Raw genomic sequence first — 21964 nt, 5'->3', positions numbered from 1 at the left:
ACTGAGCCAGAGGCTCCAGCAGTCTCCCAGGTGCCCCGCAGGCACCAGGCAAAGGCAGGGTTACCCACCGAGCGCTCCGCGAGGGCTGGAGCCGCGAGGGGCCCCGGAGCTGCGCGCCCGGCGAGCCCCGCCGCGGGAGGCTGTGCCGGGGGTGTCCCCGGCAGGTGCGGGCGGAGGGCCCCGGGCCTGGGGCAGGACACCGAGGCGGGCCGGGGGCAGGACACCGAGGCGGGCCGGGGGCAGGACACCGAGGCGGGCTGCGGCTCGGGGCGATGGCAGGTGCCGCGAAGGCGGCGCGGTGGGGAGGGGGCGGTGCGGGGCGGGCGGCGGCCGCGGGAGGGCGCGGCGGGCGCGGCGCGGGCGCTGCCGCAGAAGATGTCGGCGCGGCGGCCGTGGCCGTGGTGGCTGCTGCCGGCGCTGCTGTGCGGCGGCGCGGGGGGGTACGTGGTGGTCAGCTCCGTGTCGTGGCCGCTGCCCGAGGCCGGGGCGGCGGCGGACGAGCTGCACGGCTCCTCCACCGAGGAGGCGCTGCCCGCGCTGCTGGAGGAGGCGGGCGGCCTCTGGAAGCAGAGCTACCCGGCCTCGGCGTACCGCGAGGATGCGGCGCTGGGCTCCGGGCCGGCGGCGCGGCGGCCGGGGCAGGGGGCCGCCCCCTCCAGGATGTTCTCCTACCGGCGGGAGGGCGGCGTGGCGCCGGGACGCGCCGGGACCGCCCGCTTCCTCGCCCGCCACAACACCTGGGGCTTCGTGGCGACGCGGGCCGCCCGAGGACAGGTACGGTGCCCACGGCGCCCACGCCACGCGTTACCCGCCGGAGCAGCGCCCGCGCCGCGCAGGGAGCAGCGCAAACTCTGCAGGAGAAATCGCGCTCGGAGCACAGGGAGGGAGGATGAACGCTAAAAACCGCCCCAGAGAGACACACAAAAAAAGCAAAATCTCTAGGCCAGGAGGCAGAGCAGCATCGAAGGGTTTGGAGAGGGGCTGTCTCAGGAGGAAGAGGAGGAGAGCCCGCTGGGCTACCGCAAAAACTGCCCGTCCGTCCAGCTATACCTGCTTAAAGGACGATTTCTCTGTCAGGAACATTAAACAAAATATCTGGGCTGTACCAGAGAATTGGGGTCATTATTTTGTCCAGCTTTAAAATATTTCCTTTTTCAAAGCGAAACGTTGGGATGAGACACAGCATCCAGTACCGCTCAGACAAAAGGGGAAAAAAAAGATAAATAAATAAATAAAAAAAATCTTAACTTTCTGTTGAAAGTATTCACAGATTAATTACTTACAATTAATTATTTACAATTTTAAATTAAATTTAGAAGCACCTACATCTTCAGGAAGCTTGGCTGACTTAGTGTTTGTTAATGTTATTGTGAAATGCAAAAACAGATTGAAAAAATATAGCATTGAATGAATTTGTATGTAAAGAGAAGAGGCCTGTATTTCTAAATCAGCTTTTGGAAATCCTATTAAACCATATGATCGTAACTCTTTTGGTTTATGCTCTTGCCAGAAACCCTCAGTGCAATTACAGCCATAATACAGTCTGCAGTTATCTGCCTCCAGACAGAACACAGAAGTAATACCGAAAAATTTGGTTCATAATAAAATCTGAAATTCAAGGGGTGGTGTTTGCTGCTTTGAATGCTGAACTGTACTGCCTGTGATCATAATTATTTTTGAGAATCCAGAGTAATATTAACCTTCCATGACAGACTGAGTATTTTAAGCAATAGGAACATGTCCTGCAATATTACTGAGAACTTTTTTTTTTTAAATTGTAACTCTTAATAATAAACAAGGTTTTTATTTTTTAAGTTATGTAATATCATTAAAGCATTACTTCTAAGTAGACCCAACAAACACCATCTGTGAAAGCTATAAGCATAAATATTTTAAGGGCATAAAAACATTAAAAATCAGAAAGTATGCTACCCAGGTAACAATGTCATCCAGGGTTTTTTAAAATTAACCATTCATATTTAATTTTACTTTGTTGTAAAAGATTTAGTGTATTGACAGATAATTTTACTGTTTAATATCTAATGGACCATGAGGAAAACATATCTGAAGACATGAAAAAAAGGAGTAATTAACTGAATATCTGTCATTGCTATTTATAATGGGATGAAAAGCACATTAGGTGTATATGTTATTCTGAAGCAGTGTCACTACTGGGCAAGGACATTTTCCCCTACCTTAAAACCACTGTGTACACAGGTCAGTGTATGGGAGAAAACATTTTTGAAAACTTGGCTCCTTAGTGTCCCTTCCCTGCCATGGGAGGAGGTTTTACTTTGGCTGGCTTGGTAGTTGAGACACTCCCCATCAGGAATCTGATGTTCCTGCCCAGGAAGCTGAGCTGATGTCCAGTTTGACTTCAAACACAATTTTAGCTCAAATGCTTTCTGGTTTTTGCAAACCGATGCAATCACATTGCAAGTCAAAACCAAAAGAGGAGGCAGTATTAGAGTAAAAAGCAGGCTGAATCAAGGCTAAATTAGGCTCTATATCCTTTTGGGTTTGAGGAAAGGTACCAGCAGTGATTTAGGGTAAACATTTCCTGACATCAATGGCAGGAAAAAAAGAGATTCATGCACTTAAGCATTTTTAATTTGGTAGTTCCTTTAAGCTTAGTGGAAGAGAAAATGTTCTTTATAGTGTCATGGACAGGACTAGAGAGAAGTAGAGGAGAGATCTGTTTTTGTAGAAGCATGATAGATCTAATTTAGAGGAGATAGATCTGATTTAGAAGAAATGCTGTCTCATGATGACAACAGAAAATGGGAGCAATGAGGCTGGCTGTTCTCTCTGCCAGAGTCCTTGAGGGAATCTCCCACACTGAAAACCATCTATGTGTAAAGATGTAACCAGTTGCTTATTTGGATTTTGCAGATCCAAGGTATGCCCTATGGGAACTGTTTACTCCTCAGTGATGGTCCCGTCAATAACAGCACTGGAATCCCTTTCTTTTACGTGACACCAAAGGATGACACTGTGACAGATCTTCTGAAGAATCCCATGGCTTCTCTGACCCTTCCAGAAGCAGATGGAAATTTCTGCAGGTAACAGTTTTATCTGCCTCCTACCATCTTCATTGGGAACAGAGACCTCAGAACAGAATGCTGGGTCCCCACCTTCAATGTCCTGCACTTACTTTTGACTCTCATGATCAGCTACATTCTTATGTTTTTTGATTTGCTTGGTTTTTTTGGGTTTTTTTTTTTTTTTTTGCAATAAATTTCCCTGGTAAAGCATAGTAGAGAATAGCAGAGGTGTCACTGAAGTATATTGTAGCATCAACAGCTGGAGTGGCTTTCAGCTTGAACATTAATATACCTAAATTTTAATCTCTTCTTGGAGGTGCCTACATAAAATCTGGGTGTTCAGGATCCTATAATAGTCTATAGTGATCTAGCCAATAAAATCCATAGAGTTTCAAAGGCTATCCAATTCACAGTAAAGCAGGCATCTTTGCTCTGCTGAAAACCCTGAAGACTGTACTGAATGCCTTGACAAAGCTCCAGCTCTCTGGGTTCTGTAAGAGGATGTCAGGCTTTCAGTTCACAAGTTATATGCTCAGGCTTGTGACACTCCATCTGATTTCCACCTCTTCAGAGAATACGATTGAATATGATATCTTTGCAAATTCTATACACCTTGTATATCACAAACAGTCAGTAAATGACCCCCCAAATATAGAAATCCAGGTCTGAGGTTTACCAATGTACATCTAATCCCTGGTTCTTTTCTCCAGAGACAGCAGTGAGTTGACTTTTTCTTAATCATGTCACAGAATCTTCGAATCACAGAATGGTTTGTGTTGGAAGAAACTTTAAGGGCTGTCTAAGTCCACCCCCCTGCCACAGACAGGCTGCCTTCCACTAGACCAGGCTGTCAAAGCTGCATCTAGCCTGGCCTTCAACACTTCCCAGGATGGAGCATCCACAGCTTCTATGGACAACCTGTTCCAGGTTTTCACAACTCTCACAACAAAGAATTTCTTTCTAACATCTAATCAAAGCCTGCTCTCTTTTAGTTCAAATCCATTATCCCATTGTCGTATCACTACATGCCCTTGTGAGAAGTCCCTCCCCAACTCCCTTGCAGGCTCCCTTTAGGTGCTGGAAGTCTGCTTGTAAGGTCTCCCTGGAGTCTTCTCTAGGCTGAACAATTCCAACTGCTCAGCCTCTCTTTGTAGGAGAGTTGTTCCAACCCTGTGATCATCTTCATGACTTCCTCTGGACTCACTCCAACAGGTCCATTTCGTTCTTTGCATATAATGAATAACTTAGATCCCCAAAGCTTTATGTGTGTAAAATATATGTATGTAACCTCAAAGATTATTCAGTTTTCCCTTCCATTCTTGTCTCCTTGAAGAAGATGCATCTCTACCATATGTCTGTTTACAGTCAGTCATGTGGCAAACTTGGCTGGGTCAGCCTTGTGTGAAGTGTTATTTACAAAGGCCTCCTTACGTGACAAGGTGCATGTCACTGAAATTGTGTCAGACAGGACTCTGTTACCAAAGCAGGTAATGTCTTAGCTGACATTGCAAGGAGAGAGAGAGAGAACTGGTAAGAACAGACTCCTTCAGAAAGAAATGGCATTAATAGTTTTTCTTCCAACTTAAGGTTCTCTTTGGGTAAGGAGAGGTTTTATCTTCAGATTTCCCCAGCTCTCAAGCCTAATTGCTGAGAGGAACCCTGGGAAAAACAAAGAATGAGAAATATAAAACATTACTGTTACACTTGTCTGTATTTGTCTTCAGAATATATTGTTTTCTATAGAGTTACATGGTGGAAAAAATGAAACGTTTCTTAGTCCATGTACAAATGTTTCTACTGTAGAAGCAGTACAGGTAATTTCAGGCTGACATCCTATTCCCAAGGAATGGAAATCATGGCTTCCTCTTACAATGTAAACACCAAATAGGAAACTTCTAGCACCATTTGTTAAGGTAATTCAGTTTTGAACACTTGAGGAGGTCAGTGAAGTAGTGAAGTTAACAGTGGAATGGTTCTGCTTATTGCTTAAATGTTTTCATTACATATTTTGGATTCATAATTTAGAAAATAAATATATCTGTTCTTTCACTGCAGGCCTAATGGCATTTATTCCTGCTTTCTGACCTTTTCCATTCAGTATAATAGTAAACTTACTGTCCAGTCCAAGTGCTTAAAAACGTATTTTAAGTCCTATGTGCTACTACTCAGTGCCCTATTTTCAGAGCCTAAGACTCAGAGAAGCTTCCATTGATGATAAGTGGTAGTGTTGAGCACTTCTGAACCACATACCCACTTAAGTGTGGCGTTTGATCCCTGACTTTAAACACTCTTGAAAGTCTTTGTCTCTTATGGCTTAGCAACATCACTGCCTGATTTACCTGTTTGGGAAGTGACAATTCTCCAACAAAAGAGAAATGCTGCATGATTTATAGAAATCTGAAATCCATATACACCACAAACCTTTGTGGATTTTTATTCAATGTCTTTTTATTACATCACTATTAATTTTCAAATCCCTGCCCTTTTGATCAGTATGCCAGATATTTGCTGCTGCTTGTTTTGCAGCCAGTGCAACCTGGATTCTGTCATCTGACTCTACAGTCCCCTCTGCAGTCTGAGACTGTGCTCTCTGGTGAAAAGAACTCTCTGGGCACCACCAAGAAGCTAAACCTGGATTTGCAAAACAGCTTAGTCCAAACTAATTACCATTTGCCACATCCCTACTCTCCTTCCCTACCACCAGTAATGCTACCCTGCTGCCCATCAGTTCTGGGCTTTGCCTCAGCCTGAACTGAAACGTAAATGTGAAGAAAATTATCCTGACAGCAAGAATAAGTTTTTATGCCAGTCCTTCTTTTCATCCTGTGGCCGGTACTGCTCCTGGCCATGCAATCCCACCCCCTCCCTCCAGCTGACCATATGGCGGGCCTATTTTAGCTCAGTAACCCAGCAGAAACCTCTTGGGTTTGTTGTTTTTTTGGGCTTTTTTTTCTGGATGGGATTTCTACTGGCTTAGTAACTTGAATCAGCTTCTCAAGAGCAAGAGAAAAGCAAAGGAGAGGGGAAAGGAAAAGAGAAGGTGGTGGAAAATAGAATATTCTCATTTTATAATGTAACCATGCTCCAAATATTGAGCTTAATACTGAATTGAGTGCACAAGTTCAGAGTTTGATCAGTGCTCCAAGCATTATTTATTTTGTTTTTACCTTCAGTTTCTTTTTCATTATTTCTGAAGTTCTCATCTGGAACAGATGTTGGCTGGCATTAGTGCAAAGGACAAGCAATATGGAAAATGAAAAGCTGGGTCCTTACTTGAGATACAATTTTCGTTTTTGATAATATGAAATGTGAGCAAGCTTTGAGGCTGTCTCTCAGTGAGAAAGGGTATGGGCACTGGACTTTACCTTTCTTCTCTTACCTTCCCCTATAACTAGAAATTAATGTATGTTTTAAACTAGGAGTCCATGAGCAATTTTTACATTTAAAAGCAGCAACATGTAAAATTGCAGCCCAGCACACCACCCCACTGTTACCCCACAGAAAGGGCTCTGCAGGCAGTGTGACACTGAAGAAAACAATAAGGTGTCCAGGCCCTGCTGCCAGTGCTTGGGGCAGCCTGTCCCCAGCTTCAGGGTGCACTTGACCTGCTGAGACAGACAGGCTGTGACATGCAAGCAGCACAGCATCCTCAGTGCAGAGCTTTATGTGGTGTCTCAAGTTTGATATAGCAAAAGTTTTCTTTACTAGCACTATACGAGAGGCAAGACCTTTCACTCTGTGAGACCTCAGGTCCTGCTAGTATTAAAGTGGTAGCGATGAGGTTTTCTTTGCAAAGAAAAGTGCCATTCTTGCCAGACATTCTCTTCAAGTGCATCATTAATTGTTTTGGTTTCAAAAGAATTATGTAATATAGCTAAACGAATTATATTCTACGTGAGAAAGTTCATGTCCTTGTATGCCAGTAATGCAATTGTAGCTTGTTTTCATGTGGAACTTTATTAGAATTCCATTATTAATCTAGTCTGAGTTGCAAGAATCAAAATAAATGTGAAAGCTGATCGGTGCCTGTAGCCAATGCTCCTGGGAGTATTTGGCACTCTCCTGAAAAATGCCTCTGACCTATTTCATGCAAAAGAAATCTCTGGCCTTTAGAAAGAAAACATAGCTGACATTTCAATGTCTTCATGTACCTAATGAGTTTCAAGTGACTTGTGTACACCAATTTGATATTAAATTTATTTAGTAACAAATTTCATTTGTTTTGTTTCAGAACAGACTTAAGTTCCAAACCTTGACAATAAATATTTTCCCTTTCAAGGATGTGAGGAATACAGACTGGCCTTTATGGTGCTCCAGCCTCAATATTTAATCAGCTGAACAGAAAATTTGAAAACCCTAAACTAATAGGAAAAACAACATTTAATATTGAAAGAAAGAGGGCTGCAACGCATCTGACTAGGCACTAATCGCAGGACATTGTGGTACTGCAGCTACAGTTTGGATTTCTCATTTCTGACCTAGAGATTGCCATTTCCCAGAGGGAGAAGGGCTGCTCCTCTCTGAGAAGGCTCTTATGGCTAGGATAGAGACAGCATTTGTTAGCAACTACACAGCATTTTATCTGAAGGCTGATAAATGGATAATAGAGGCAAGAAAAATTAAATGGTTCAGGGCTATAAATAGACTAAGCTGGTATGTCTATGCCACTGACAAGCTGAAAAGATTGAGTTCCATTCTTGCAGCTTTCAGAGGGGAGCAAGACCAAGCCCGACATTAAAGAATAGAGCAGCTATTGTTCTAAACACATTTCACAACACACAGGCTGCTCAGAGGATTCCTCTTTCCAAGTAAGCTCCTGAGTCTGCCTCATTACAGCTGCAGCCTGGAAAAAAAGGCAATTAATTTTAAACATGTGTCAACTCCTTGACATCAGGTTCAGCACATTCACAGGGACACACTGCAGCTTTCTTAGAGAAGGAGCATTTACATGTCTGCCATGAACTGGTTTTCATACAAAGGAAAAGCAGCAAGCTTTGGGGTCAGTCCACCTTTGTTTTTTTCCTGCTAGTAGATGAGGATGCTGTTTCAAATCCACACTGCAGACCATGAGTGATTTTCATGAATTCAGATTCCCCTTCTAATTTATGATCTCCATCAGGGGTGACTCCATCACAGCCATTTTACCCGCCATGCTCATCTGGTGCTTGAGGTAGCAGGTTGGCATTATCAGGCAGATGCCTTCAGTGGACATAAGCTGACTCTGTAGGTTTCCTAAATGCTGCGTGGGAAATGTTGACAGGAAGTTTTGAGCCACCAAGCCATGAGAAGAGAAGAAGAATTTTGTGGATCTGGGTTCCTGCTGTGTGGTGGATTGGTGGCATGCACAAACATCCAGCTTCATTCTCTGGGCAGTCCTGAGGGACAATAAGCCTGCCATGGGTGGAAGGCACAGCCTTTGGGATGTCATATGGCCACTCAACATATAACTGCTGTTGGGTTTGTAGAGTCACTGTTGTTAATACAAGGATTAATATAACAAAGAAATCTGGTGCTGTACCTTCACACAAAGAGAAATTACACATGCAGAAGACAAAGGCCGAATTCAGACATCCATCAGTTTTTGAGATCCACCTCCTAATTCTGTAGCACAGACACATTTCTAGTTCTGGTATTTATATTGCTCCTTTTTAGTCATGTGCAAATAATTATGTCAGTAGCTGTTCCTAAAAATTTGGTATTTAAAAAAAACTAAAAATGAAGGTACCAAATTAGAAAGTCAAACATGAAACCTACTATCATCATGAGCCAATACACACATTACATTTCTAAATTACTATTTTCCCTGTATTCTTAAATAACCAACTTCCTAAAATCCGTTTCTAGTGAAATAGTGTTTCTCTGACTCTGTTTGCAGAAATAGTTGATGCCGTGATACTTTTTTTCCTCCATGAATTGTCTGTGGTTAAACGATATAAAAGGTTCCTGTCTGAAACACAGAGTTAGCTGAAGAAATGCATTGTTATTGTCAACGGAGAGAGGCAAACAGACTGGCTTCACATAACACATTGTAATTAAAGCATTTTAGAAAGGATTATCTTCTAGAAAGAATGAAATTATTTGAAATGTTAAAACACATATACCAGGAGCACAGGCTCACTTAGAGGAATAGAATAGCCACTGCACCAATACACTTTTGCTCCCTGACTTGACTTCAGATTCAAAACATAAGACCTCTTCCAAAAGCAAAGATGTTCTAACTAACTTTGCTGGCTCCCAAACATGGCTGATAAAGAAATTCTTGGCAAAATCAGAGCAGGGCAGAACTGCCTAGCCATATCCGGTTGAAGGCCAGCAACAGCTTTTCAGATTATGAAATTGCTTTCAGTGGAGATTTTGTTTGACGTTCATGCCATGCAGATTAGCAGCACCAATACATTCTTTCTGCTTCAGAGACTCTGGTGGTGAACAAATGAAATGAATGAGGAGAGCAACTTACTTTTTAAATTTAATCACATTTATGAATCAAAATTATATGCACTTTACAGTAATTCTCTAAGGATAGAGCATTCCCTCCCTTCCTTTTTGTTGATTTTAAGGGACAAAAATCCTATGATGCATTTTATATAGTAGAAAATAACTCTGCCTTTTCACCTTGTGCCCAGTTTGGGGCTATGTGAAGATGAGCCCTGTGCAGGGTGTGACAGAGTCACCTACCTTGCATCCATGGGAGGTGACAGGGATGAGTTGTGTTAGCAGCCAATCCCCACCTCTTAATTACATGGGTTTTCATGACTGCTACCTGCTACTGTGCTTTAAAGTAGAAAAAAAAAGTAGGGAAACAGTTCTCTGGGCTTTCTTCTTGGCTCTCTGTCTCTTCTTTTCTGCAATAGGAGAAAGCTCTTTCCCAGCTTCTTTTCTCTTCAGTTCTGAAGAAGTAGAGGGATAAGAGCAGTACTTTCTCCCACAGCAGTGAGAAATGTGTTCAGGGGACATTTCATCCATTAGGGAGGATGGAAGGTCTGGTTTCCTCAGGGGGTGGAGAAGAATGTCAGCTCCTTTGTGGGAAAAGAAGGCTGGGGAAGAAGAAAAAGAGGGGGATTCCTCTGCACAGACTGCTGCTTCGACACCTAGACTGGAACAGTACTGAACCCTCCTGCCTTTCTCTTACCAGTTCCTTCTTGGGAGTACCTGGCTTTCCTTCCCAGTGCCTTCCAAACTCTTAATTTGCTTTTCCTGTTGATCTGTGGCAGATCAGTGTCACCTCACTAATGGATTGCAGAGGCTGAGAATGAAGATAATACTCAGGGATACTTTGGTCAGAAGCCAGGAGCCGGAGCATCATCAGTCAAAGCAGAAATCTCAGTTGTGAAAAGGAGTCCTAACCAAGTCCCAATGTCATCATCTTTTGTGCCAATAGAACCACAGCAACCTGAAGTATAGTTTCATAACACCTGGACTTGGATAGTTGCTGTATAAGAACCTTCTAATTAAACTCCAAGAGATCGTTGGTGTAGTAAACAATTTAATGAGTAGGTGGCAGTCTTTGCTCTGAACCACTCTTGAACCAGGACCCAGAAATTGCGGAAGAGTTACATAGTAAAATAAGTGGGACAAGTTCATTAGCAATGTGCTTTGCAGCATTGCATTTCTGTTGGGAAACACTTTTCACTTGGATGCAGGCCTCTCCTTAAGCTCAGTAAAGCTGGCACCTTTGTAGGTGATGTCATCTCACACACTTGGAAGAAAACTGCCTGGACTGGGTCAAAATCTGCATACCTACTTTGCTCACTCTAAGCACAGGAACAGGAACAATCCTTTTCTCTTCACAGGTCAGATGAATAATTAAGATGATCTCTCTTAATGCACTGTTTTCTTATAAAATGCACAAACTGAATCTTCTTCCATTTTAATCTGGCCTTCCTAATTTTCTGCAACAAAGTATACATATTTGACATAAGCATGAAGGAAAAGAATGTGTTCCCTATTGCTTGGTCTTCTTTCACAGTTACCAGCTTTCTCTTCCTCTCAGCTCATATTTTACTATAGCATTCATGAAGTCCTCTCCATGGAGACAGAAGGCTTGATTCGGGTTAAGACCAGCCACCTGGGAAACCACCTTGGGTTTCCTTAACAGATCAACAGTGTCACCATCTCTACCCCTGACCCTGCCTCCCCCTCACACCCAGTCAGCAGCACACAAATGTTACGTAAAGCTCCTCTGCATCCACCTGTTCTTGTGCCAGCAAAGATGAAAAGATCTCAGCGACTGAGAGCTGAATATGTATTCATATAGAGGAAAGAAATGTCTAGTGAATGAATGACTAGACCTCTACAGATGCAAGTGAGGAATGTTTTAGTAAATATACCTTTATTATCTTTAATAAAAATATGACGTAACTCCCTGACTATATCACCTTTGTTCCAAGGAAGCAAATCCTGCGTTTGTAGTAGTTGCACTGGCAACAACACTGAAAACGCGAGACCCATTCACTACATTTGAAAATGCTACCTGTAAGTTTAGTGGGTTTTGATGGTTTATGAAATATAAAAGTAATCAAACATCATTAGGGAAATACTATGCCAAAAACCAGAAATGCAGAAACAAATTCACTTCAGAATATGAAGGGTCCCTTTGAAAAAGAAAATATTAATGCTAATGTCAGATTAGAATACAAGATTCCTAATCTGAAACAAAAACCCTACGATAGGAGGCAGACCTGAAGGCAAAACCAACAAAGTAATAACACTGTGCTGAACTCAAATTTATCATTGCTCTGTTCAGCTCTTCCAAAACCTCACCTAACATAATCTCAACGAATAATTTGTTTGAGTCATTTCCCAGAAAAAACAAACTGACCCTCCAGGATATTATTCCAATATGCAAAATTCAGTTTGAATAATTTTTACTGGGAAAATAGAATTATGTGTGTCAATCAGTGTAGCACCCTGACTCATGAGAATGTACAGAAAACTGTAAACAGAAGAAGCCAGGGAAAAAAACTCCAAAACATAAAAAAAACCCTATTCAAGCTATGGATGTACAGTGTGTGGGCTTTGTTGTCAGCCAAGTATGTTGAGAGCAGTTTTCATGTCAGTTGGGGAAGAGTCACATCAGACACTAGTCGTATTAGGCAAAACTTTCTCAGCAAAGGCAGGCACGCTTCACTGCTTAACCACAGCTACATCAGCTCTGTTGCGTCAAAATGAAATACTGTGCTTTTAGAATAAACATGGACTTGCACAAAAACACCAGATAATTGTAATCTGAGAAGGTCAGACCAAAACTTCTCACTAGTCCTGATCACATCCAAAATCTATCACTTTGATCTGCTCTATGAAACACAGATATCTTTTAATAACAATCCCTTTCAAAATCCTCTCTTAAAATAATTAACCACATGGTACCTAGGAGGTATGTGCAAGAAAGACGCTTGCAAATATTCCTGCTTTTCCTGGCTCTTCAGTAGTTTTATGATACTGTTTGGTTGTGGAGGTAATTGTATCATAAATTCAGATGCACAATTGTTTTAAAGCAATTTTCTGAACTGAATTTCTGCTCTCAAGAAGTCCCTTTCCTTCATCAGTATAAATGTTAAACATGTACTGAATATATAAACATATGCAGAGGGCTTTGGTATTATTAAGTATTACAGTATTACAGTATTAAGATTAAGCATAAAAATAACAATAGATCAGGAGACTCCTTCAAATGGACTTTAACACTTCACCATCCTGGGCCAACAGTTGCAATACTGTGAATGTGCACTGCCCTGGCCGCTGGACAGGCAGACCCTCAGCTGACATCCTCTGCATGTGGGATTGGCTCCTTTCTCTTCAGCTGTATTTCACTGTATTTGACGTTATTTATTTATGTTTTGGTAGGGGAGCATCTCACTGGGCCATGGATGCTGGGCAGCCACACAACACCCAAAGCCTATGCAAAAGAAATTCCAGGAGTTATGGGTGTCCCTGGGGCATGGAGCTGTGTTCCTTAGGGACAGAGTGCTTTCAGGCCACTGGAACCCAGACATGAAGTGACAACATCCACAGACACTAGGAGTCAGTGCTGAGGATCTGTGGTGTACCAAGGTGATTATGTAGACAAGTTTGTACTCTGCATACGCACTGATAGAAATAAACCCAGGGTCTGGGCAGGGAATGCAGATTTTCAGGTACTCAGAACAGCCCTTTTATAACTTTAAAAACTGTATTAGAGAAAATTAGACCATTATAAGTTGATGTGGACAAAAAGTTTGAACTTGATCTTTGGCCTTGCCCCTTCGTCCCATCAGTAAGCATAGGAGAAGAAAATGAATACAAGTGGAATTTGTCCAAAAGGTGTTAAACTGAACATCACCTTCAGACAACTACTGCTCCAAACTGAACAGGACACCAAAAAAGTATCCCTGAGATGATGTGACTGCAAATGGCACTTTGAAGGTCAGGCTGCAGACAGTGGCAAGTGCTTACCAGACACAGTCAAGTATCAATCAGCCTCCTGTACTTCCCTTACATATCTCTGTTCATTACCCTCTTTAGAAAAGCAGATATTTTATTTAGTGAGCTACACAGTCTCTCATAACCATCTGTGGAGAATCTGCAGGTGTTAAATTAGCTGCGGGAGGATGCCCATATGTTTCCTGCGTACACTAGACACACATTGAGAAATATAACCAAAAGTGAAGCCATTGCAGATTGCTCATAGTTAAGGCTAAAGGGCTCAAGCCAAGATCTTTAAGTAAAATTGTACGCAGATGAGATGTAATTTAATGTGATTAAAACATAGTGAAGAAGAAATGCAGCTTTCATTTCCTAATGTAGTTTCTTGGGCTGACATTGGAACCATGGTTCCCTGAGACACAAAGCAGTCTCAAACTGCAGGCAGCAGGACTTTGGGCTGCTCAGTATTTGCAAGGATCAAGGCTTTGCAGTATTTTCATATGCCCTTTTTTTTTTCAATTGGTAGATTTACTTATGATTTATATCCTTGTATCGTATATGTCAGACTCAGCAATTGCCCTGCAGTTACTAAAGGGAGTAATTTATTATTATTATATACAAAGAGTGAAAATGTAACAAGTACGTTCTCTGTCTTGGTCTGAAAGCAATTGGAGAACTTTTCTATTTGGTGTAAAGCAGTTGAAAAATGGGTAAAAAATGAACAAAGATTGATTTTCTAGGATAAGCACAAAGAAAAGACCTTATGTTTTACATACAGATACACATATTCATACTCTTTTCTGTAGGCATAGGCACAGACTAACCATCTCACTACTTCTGCTCAGAATCCTGAATACAGGTCTGTACATCTGTCTGGGAACACTGCCATTTTCCCATTTTTTTACAATCTGATATATACTTTTTATGAGTGTAAATTAAGATTAAGCAACTATCTACAGCAGAGCTATGTGCCAGTTGAGTGTTCCTTCCAGACTTCCCCCCTCCACCTAACAGTATGGCTGGGAGTAGAGAAGACCCACAAGGCTTGGCAAAGCTTTTTATATGTGAGCAGGAGTCCACACTTCTACAAAATCCCTTAAGAAAGCAAGCAAGCTATTACTGATGAGCACTTCTCTCTGTTCACAGAAAAAATGTAATTGATCCAGAGGATCCAAGGTGCACCAGGCTGACTCTCACAGGACAGATGGTCACGGTGCCTCCGGAGGAAGTCGAATTTGCCAAGCAAGCAATGTTTTCCAGGTCTGTATCTAACAGGCACATATTAGAGTGCAACCCACGGGTTTGAGACAAATACACAAATGTGGTCGTTTGGTACAGAAAATCTGAGAAATTACAAGCCTGACCTTTACTTTGGGGCCATGAAGCATGTTGGCTTCTGTGTGGTTTGAAATGACAGACCTTTTAACTCTTGAGGAAATGAAATATGGAAATGCAGTTAGTTAGTGTTGGACTCTGGTAAGGCACAGTTTATAATCTGGGGATTATGACGATACGTCACCTGGTTCCAAGGAGAGATTACATAATTCCATGGTGTATTTGTTATCTTTAATGATTCTACCCTACCTCATGACAGGTAGTGGACTCAGAGACAGAGCAGAGGCCTGCTGCCTTTGGGCTTACAAACATTTTCAGGGTGGAGTTTACAAATTAAATTATATCTGCTAATATCCCAGCTGCTTCAAAGCCATAGTACTTACTGAACAGTCTCCTTTGAACAGCTGCAAGCACAGCCCAGATGTGTAGCACACACACAGGGTGTGCCGCCATGCCCTTCAGTGGGTCTCCAGAATTACAGGCATGAAAAGCCTGAACCTTAGCTGGGGCACATGCTTCCCACACAGGCTGCCAGGGATTGTGCTCCAGGTGCACCTTGCCTAGTCAGTCAAATACTGCTGGGAAACTGGGACGAGCTTGGATCCAAAACAGCCCAGAGATTATATTCTTTCTGACCTACAGGATGGGGTCAGGGTGGGACACTGTCAATGCGTGTCATCAATAGCAAAAACGGGACCACAAATGGATGGGGCCATATTGACACACAAACCTTCTTTACAAACTTCACAGAAGTTAGATTTCCATGTGATCCAGAGTCTACCAGCAGCTCAGCAGAGGATGCTCTGTGGTCAGGGTGCAAGAGCTAGAATGATAAAGTGAGGCCTGCTAGGGCACATACAGTGCCAGGAGAATCTGATGCCACTTACCAACCCCAGAGTCATAGGTGCTCAAAGGGACGACTCAGAAAATGGTAGGAAACACCATCTTCTCAATAAGAGGGAAACCAAGAGGTTGCCAAACCAAGCACCTCTGCCGCAGGGTCCTCTGCAGGAGCAGAGGAGCACTGAGCCAACCCTGCCCAGACTTGCACCACTTTTCCATGTTCCTGTGAGCACTGTGTCTCGAACTGTGGTGTCCACTCTGAGCTTCCCACAGCTACACTTGCTGGGGCCTGGGAACCAGACATCTGCACCCAGTCAGGGAGAATCTGTCTGACCTAGCTGTAAGAGAGACCAGAGAAATGACAAATACAGGATGAGAAGGCTGTTGGAGGCGACAGCTTGCAGAGGCTATGTTCTACCTGCTACCCAGTTTTATTAGCGCTCCTTCCATACCACAATTGCTACCAAAGATGCAGCATTTTCAGGATACTGTTTCTTTTAAACAGATACAAGCACAACCCTGGCATACATTCAAAGAGTCTTCTCTAACTATTTTTCACTTACTCAGAGACCAAACAACATCTACCTTTACAGACAGGGTTCTGCAGTGGGGGAAGGTGGTGATTGCTGGCTGCCTGTGTTGCAGTTCTCGCCAGACTGGGGTGTGGATGATCATAAACCTCACAGCAAGGAAGGGCCAAAAAGATGAACGATGGTGTTCTCATATCTCAGGTTTCACTCTGGCTGAGGACACTAGGCTGAAGAAAAAAAGCAGATTATGCATATGCTTTGGCAAATCTTTTAATATTTGTTTTGCTTTTCTTTGTCCTTCCAGGCACCCAGTGGTAAGAAAGTGGCCTCGTAGCTATGAGTGGTTCTTCATGAAAATGAACATCGAACACATCTGGCTTCAAAGCTGGTATGGAGAAGTTTCTCCCATTGCAGTAGAAGAGTATTTAAAAGCGGTTCCAAGTAAAGGATGATTGAATGGGCTTTGAGATAAAAATCTCCTGAGTTTCCTTTCCAGACACTTTAAAAATTATTGGTAGATGGTTTCTTTGCAGTGATATTTTTCTTCTTCTCTCCAAAGGCTTCAAAATAGCCCTGTCCCACATGGAGTAGAGTGAAAATAAATCAACACAGACTCTCAAATTATAAAGGAGAGGTGGATATTAGCCCTACCCTGCAATATACAGACTTGTCATTTCAAGCAGGCAATGCGTCATCTGAATGCTGTTTTTAAAATGCTTTGTATCTGTTTGTTTTGACTTCTATTGCTGTGCACCCACAGAGAAACTACACTATGTGCTAAATATAATGTTGTGATTTGCAGAAAATGCAAATTGCCTACTCAGAACCCTCTATGCATTGTAGAGGCATTACTGCTGCTTGGTCTCCCTTGATTTGTAAGTACTTTACAGAAACTTAATAGCTGCAAATTTAGGTATTTAAGTTTAAAAACAAATTATTTGCTAAAGCTGTCCTCATTTGCCAACTTCTCTTTTCTATGTGTGCTTTTCCTTTATTAGATAATTTCATATTTCACTTGGAAATTGAGTAAAACTTCTCTCCTTAGCAGAAAAAAATGCAATCAGTTCAAACAACACAGCTCCAATATAACTTGTTTCTGACACAAAGCTGGTTAAACATGTTAAAGGCCAAAATCAAATCAGCCCCACAAGGATTATCTCAATACAAGTATAAACATTCTCATAAGAAGAATTTAAGTAAATGTTCTCAGCTAGCCTGTTCCTGTTGAGACAGGAAAAGTATTTTTAATAGCCTGTAGTCCCAATTTTTTTTCCTCCCTGCTCCAGCCACTGCTTTATTTTTAACTGACTTGTGCAACTGATTTTTCGTAAGCCCTCACTAACTCGCTGAGGGGTGGAGCCTGTCCCCTAACTCGATTCCTCCCCAAGGTTTAAAGGGCTTGTTCATGCATTTATTTTTTAAAGAAGCCTAAAGATGGCAGGTATTTCAGGCCATGAAAAACTGCTTTTCCCGGTGTGGAAAGTGCAAAGTTTGTTTCAAACACATGTGGTAATATCAAAAGAGTTCAAAGGTATTTGAATCGCCGTCAGCACTTTCTCTAGATGTCCTCCTGGTAAACTTATTCTGCAGTTCTTAAGTGTATCACAGAAAGAAAATACCCATGGCTAACCAGCCAAGTCACCACACAGTTTGAAAATTATATGGCTGCTCTCTCTGTTACATTAAGGAGACACATTGAGATGGGGTTTATGTGCCTATGGCGAAGGTCTTCCAGCATCCCTGGGAGTGGACTTGACCTCTGGACATCCACCTGCACCATGTCTGGGCTGGGGAGGAGCCTGGATGCCTGGGCAAGTGCTCTGAGCTTGTACAGGTTAATCCCTGGGCTGACCTCAGAGGCAGCTGCATGAGCTATGATCAGCTGGAAGCCAATTAAGTGTAGCTGAGTTTATTTTGGCTCAGGCATGGAGAGAGGGAGTCATTCCCAGAACAGCTGGGCACCATGCTGGTTTAACTACAAGGAGCCCCAGGATGCCCAGCTTAGCCCTAGGGTGAGTCCCTGGCCCCAGGCATCACTGCTATTTCTGATATTCTGTAAGAAGCTGAGGCAAATGATGGGGGGGAACCTTTGTTTAGACACTCACTAAGCTTTTTTATTCTTGTCTCATTGCCAGAGACTTTTGCAGAGGTAATTACACAAAAGGAGGAAGTGTCCTGCCTGAATCTATTTCCTTCTTTTTTTTTTTTTTTTTTTTTTTTCTTGGCAGATGAGCTGCATTTTCACATTTGAGTTTGCCCCAGAATCTTGCATTGTGTAATACTGAAGCAAGATGGCCCGTCCTATACAGATTAATAGAATACCATAAAGTGAAATCCTCTTTGATTTCCTATAATCTTTGTCCACTATGGATTTGATGACTTTGTCCATTAGGATTAATGGGACTTTCAAATCTGAGTTTAACAGGAAGAATTCTAGTCCTTGTGAGATTATTTCTCAAGTGTAACATTTCTGTGAAAGTATAATTACATATTTCCTTATCCCAGTTCACTACTATTCCCAGAGAAATCTGAAACCCCCATTCTGTCCCCACTCCTAAATACACACAGGTTAAGCGAATCCAGAGTACAATCTTAATGTTTAAACAAGCTGAAGAATAGAGGAAGAATTTTAGAAGTGCTACTGTTACTATCCTCTCAATTTCATTCACATCCCCTGGCAACAGTGATGTGGTCCTATGTCCAATCCGTTACCTTAATAACAAGCCTTGAAGCAGTAAGGGATTGTGTCAAGAAGGTTCAGAAGAGCTTTAATGGTTTAAGAAGTTAGTGTGTACTAAGAAAGGTTTTGAATTTACAGCACCCAATTTCTTACAGGCTGCATCCTTGCATACACAGATTAATTGGAGTAGCTCCTGTATTGTAAAGTGACACATTCATCAAGAAGCTTTTCTGCATGGACCTGCCCTGAGGGTCTTGACAGAACCTCAAAACACGAAATGTTGGTTACATGTAATGTGACAAAAGGGGCCTCGTGAAGAAATGCTGTCTTATATCACCTGTTCACATTTCATGCTTCCTTCACCCAAGGAATAACTCCTATTACAATCCCTGAAAGTCTGTGGAAATTAATCAAAAATACAACCTGCAGATTTTTAATGGAATTTTCGAGACAGAAAAAAAAAAAAAAACAACAACAAAAAAAGGGAGGTGATAGTAGTTTGCTTACTTGGGCTTTATATTATTATTAATAGGCTAGTTCTAATTTTTCTTTAAACAGAAAAATTTCTCAAGTAATATTAATCATCACATGGTAAGTGATGTTTATTGAAGCTTTTAATCCAGAGTTTTATCTGAAATGCCACAATAAAACCATAGTTCCTTAAGACTGTAGAGTCTGAAGTTGCTTCAGTTCAAATCAATAGCAAAAATCCCATTTATTTGTTGAGCTTTAATTATTGGATCAAACAAGCATTTTCATAAGTCTTGATAAGCTCTTGTATATTTATTAATAATTTCAACTAGCTGATGTGTAATTTCCATGTGTTCTGTATTTTTGTTATTTCTGTAGCTTCCCAAAAAAGTTTGTTGTGCAACATGTTTAAAATTTTAACTGTGGTATTGCAATATTTAAAAGATGTATTTAGTCATTTCTGTGTACTTGCTGAAAAAAGAAAAATGAAGTTGAAAAGTTGGGTTCTCACTTCTTGCTAATTTGGGCAAAAGAAATGCATGTACAGGATTTAGGCACAGCTATTTTGAACTGCTGTTCTTATTTAACCAAAGAGTGCTCTGTTTCTGATGAAATTTTCATCACTTCAGTGGTTGAAATGCAACCTGTCTCATTTCTGGATGTGTATTGCAATTTGCAATGTATTTTGATTTCTAGAAATACTAAAAGTCATTAACAAAATGGCCATGAAGAAGAAATGCAAATAAAACAAATTTCAAAGCAGAAATTGTATAGGGATATTCTTCAGTACAGCATTTGCCAGAGTAACCCACATTGTAATGCCTAAGAACCATAACAATTTCTGTATGATCTGAACATCTTTTTTGTTTTTTTCTCCCTGAGTTTTCCGGGATCAAGTTAATTTCTTTCAAAATATTTGTGGGAACTGAGACTCTGCTCTGCCTTTTCTCTGGGGAGAAAAGTCTGGCCAAGCACCTTTTATCATTCCTTTGTCTTCTCATTATTGTGTTCTTTGTTTTCACTGTGGCAGTTAAATGTCACTCTTAAAGTTCACTCTTCTTTTCTGCACGTAGGAACTGAGCAATCACCTCTTGGGTGCGCATTAACATTGTTTTGGAAGTTTCCTCAGTGCTATTTCTTCCATTGCCAGCCTTGCTCTTACAAGTTCTTGTTACAGCTTGTTCTCTACTGTCCACTTTCCCCTGATGCATTTTCTTAAGACAAGTCTGACGATTTACCTTCTCATCTTGTTTTCCCACATCACCTCCTTTCAACAAAATTCAAGCTCTCATACTAAAATCCCCACTTCATATCAAATAAAGAATAGAATAGAATAGAATAGAATAGAATAGAATAGAATAGAATAGAATAGAATAGAATAGAATAGAATAGAATAGAATAGAATAGAATAGAATAACAGCCCATGCTAGGATCAAGTAACAGCCTGTGTTTCCTATTTACACTTTAAATCTTTCTCTTGCAACTGGACTGCATTTACTATAAGAACTGTGTCAACAGTTCCCTAACCTGTAAAAATCTCAGTCAACACAAGCTTCTTATTTCCAGTAATCTGTATTTTTTAAAGAACGTTTCGTGCAGCTTTTGGTTTCCTCCTTTTTACCTACTGTTTTTACTTTTACTTACTCTTTTTACTTTTATCCCATTTCTGGATAAAAAAATAGGGTTTCTACCTCTACCAAACCCTAATTGGAACACTGATTGAATTTGGAATCACTGAAGTACTTCCATTTTTTAATCTGCTTTTTGCTAACTACTGAATTTGTGCTTCTTTCAAATTGTGTTGCTTATCATCCTTCAATAAAACTCACCTTTTGCCTGTCTTTTCTTTGCCACCACCTCCACATGCCCTCTCCCACCTAATATTTTGCTAGATGCTCCTGTTTTCTTATCCTCTTTTCATTTTTTTTCAGTAACTCTCATTTTCCTATGTTCTTCCCTCAGCTTCCAAGTTCTCCACAGCCCCTTCCACATTACTTTGTCTGCTCAGTCCTGTCTGTCCTCATGATTTTGCCACTTTAATCTCCTTGTCACTATGCTCAGTGCCTTTGGAGAGAGTCCTAGCACTGCCAAGTTTTATTTTGGGAGAATGCTAGAGTTGCTTTAAGGAATACTTTGGGTTTGAAGGTGTTTGTTTGTTGAAACACTGCCTCTGGAAGCGAAATGGGAACATATTGGCTTGATGCTGAGACAGAATAGGGCAGTTCATCGACCTCATGGCTTTTTCCAGTGTTATCTTCTGCACAAACTGTTCCAGGCTCTATTAGGCCCTGCCTGTGTCAGCACCCACAACATATAATCACCATTAGGAAGGACATCAGCAAAGTCTGACAATGTTGTCGACAACATAGGTAACAGTACAGGAACACACAGCTGTTGTCTTCTGAAGGAAAGCAATTTTAAAAAGGCTGGTAGCTGGTGAAAACAAGTGATTCATTTTAAAAGCTAGGAAAAGGCACGGATGTGTTCGGTGAAAGAAATAGGGAAGAGTCTGTGTTTATTCAAGAAGACGTGTATGTCAAATACTTCTATTCAATGGAAAACAAGTCCATAGAATGACCATGTCTATTAAGTACCTTAATCTTGTACTTATATACTTTTTCCTCCACATACGGTACAGATGAAAAACGTCACCATCTTCC

General features: G+C 41.5%; 1 protein-coding gene across 1 annotated transcript; it reads left to right on the top strand.

Moving 5' to 3' along the window:
* The first annotated feature begins 375 nt into the window (after positions 1 to 375).
* Positions 376 to 17653, top strand: CREG2 (cellular repressor of E1A stimulated genes 2). Its single transcript, XM_066313670.1, has 4 exons — positions 376 to 774; positions 2893 to 3062; positions 14592 to 14705; positions 16458 to 17653. Exons 1-4 carry the CDS (start codon positions 376 to 378, stop codon positions 16603 to 16605), a joined length of 831 nt encoding a protein of 276 aa, XP_066169767.1. The 3' UTR covers positions 16606 to 17653.
* Positions 17654 to 21964: the final 4311 nt, after the last annotated feature.

Source organism: Sylvia atricapilla, chromosome 2 (genome assembly GCF_009819655.1).
Source record: "Sylvia atricapilla isolate bSylAtr1 chromosome 2, bSylAtr1.pri, whole genome shotgun sequence".
In the NCBI taxonomy this organism is placed as follows: Eukaryota; Metazoa; Chordata; class Aves; order Passeriformes; family Sylviidae; genus Sylvia; species Sylvia atricapilla.
The sequence above is the reverse complement of the archived record's forward strand: the minus strand, read 5'-3'. Positions and strand labels throughout refer to the sequence as shown.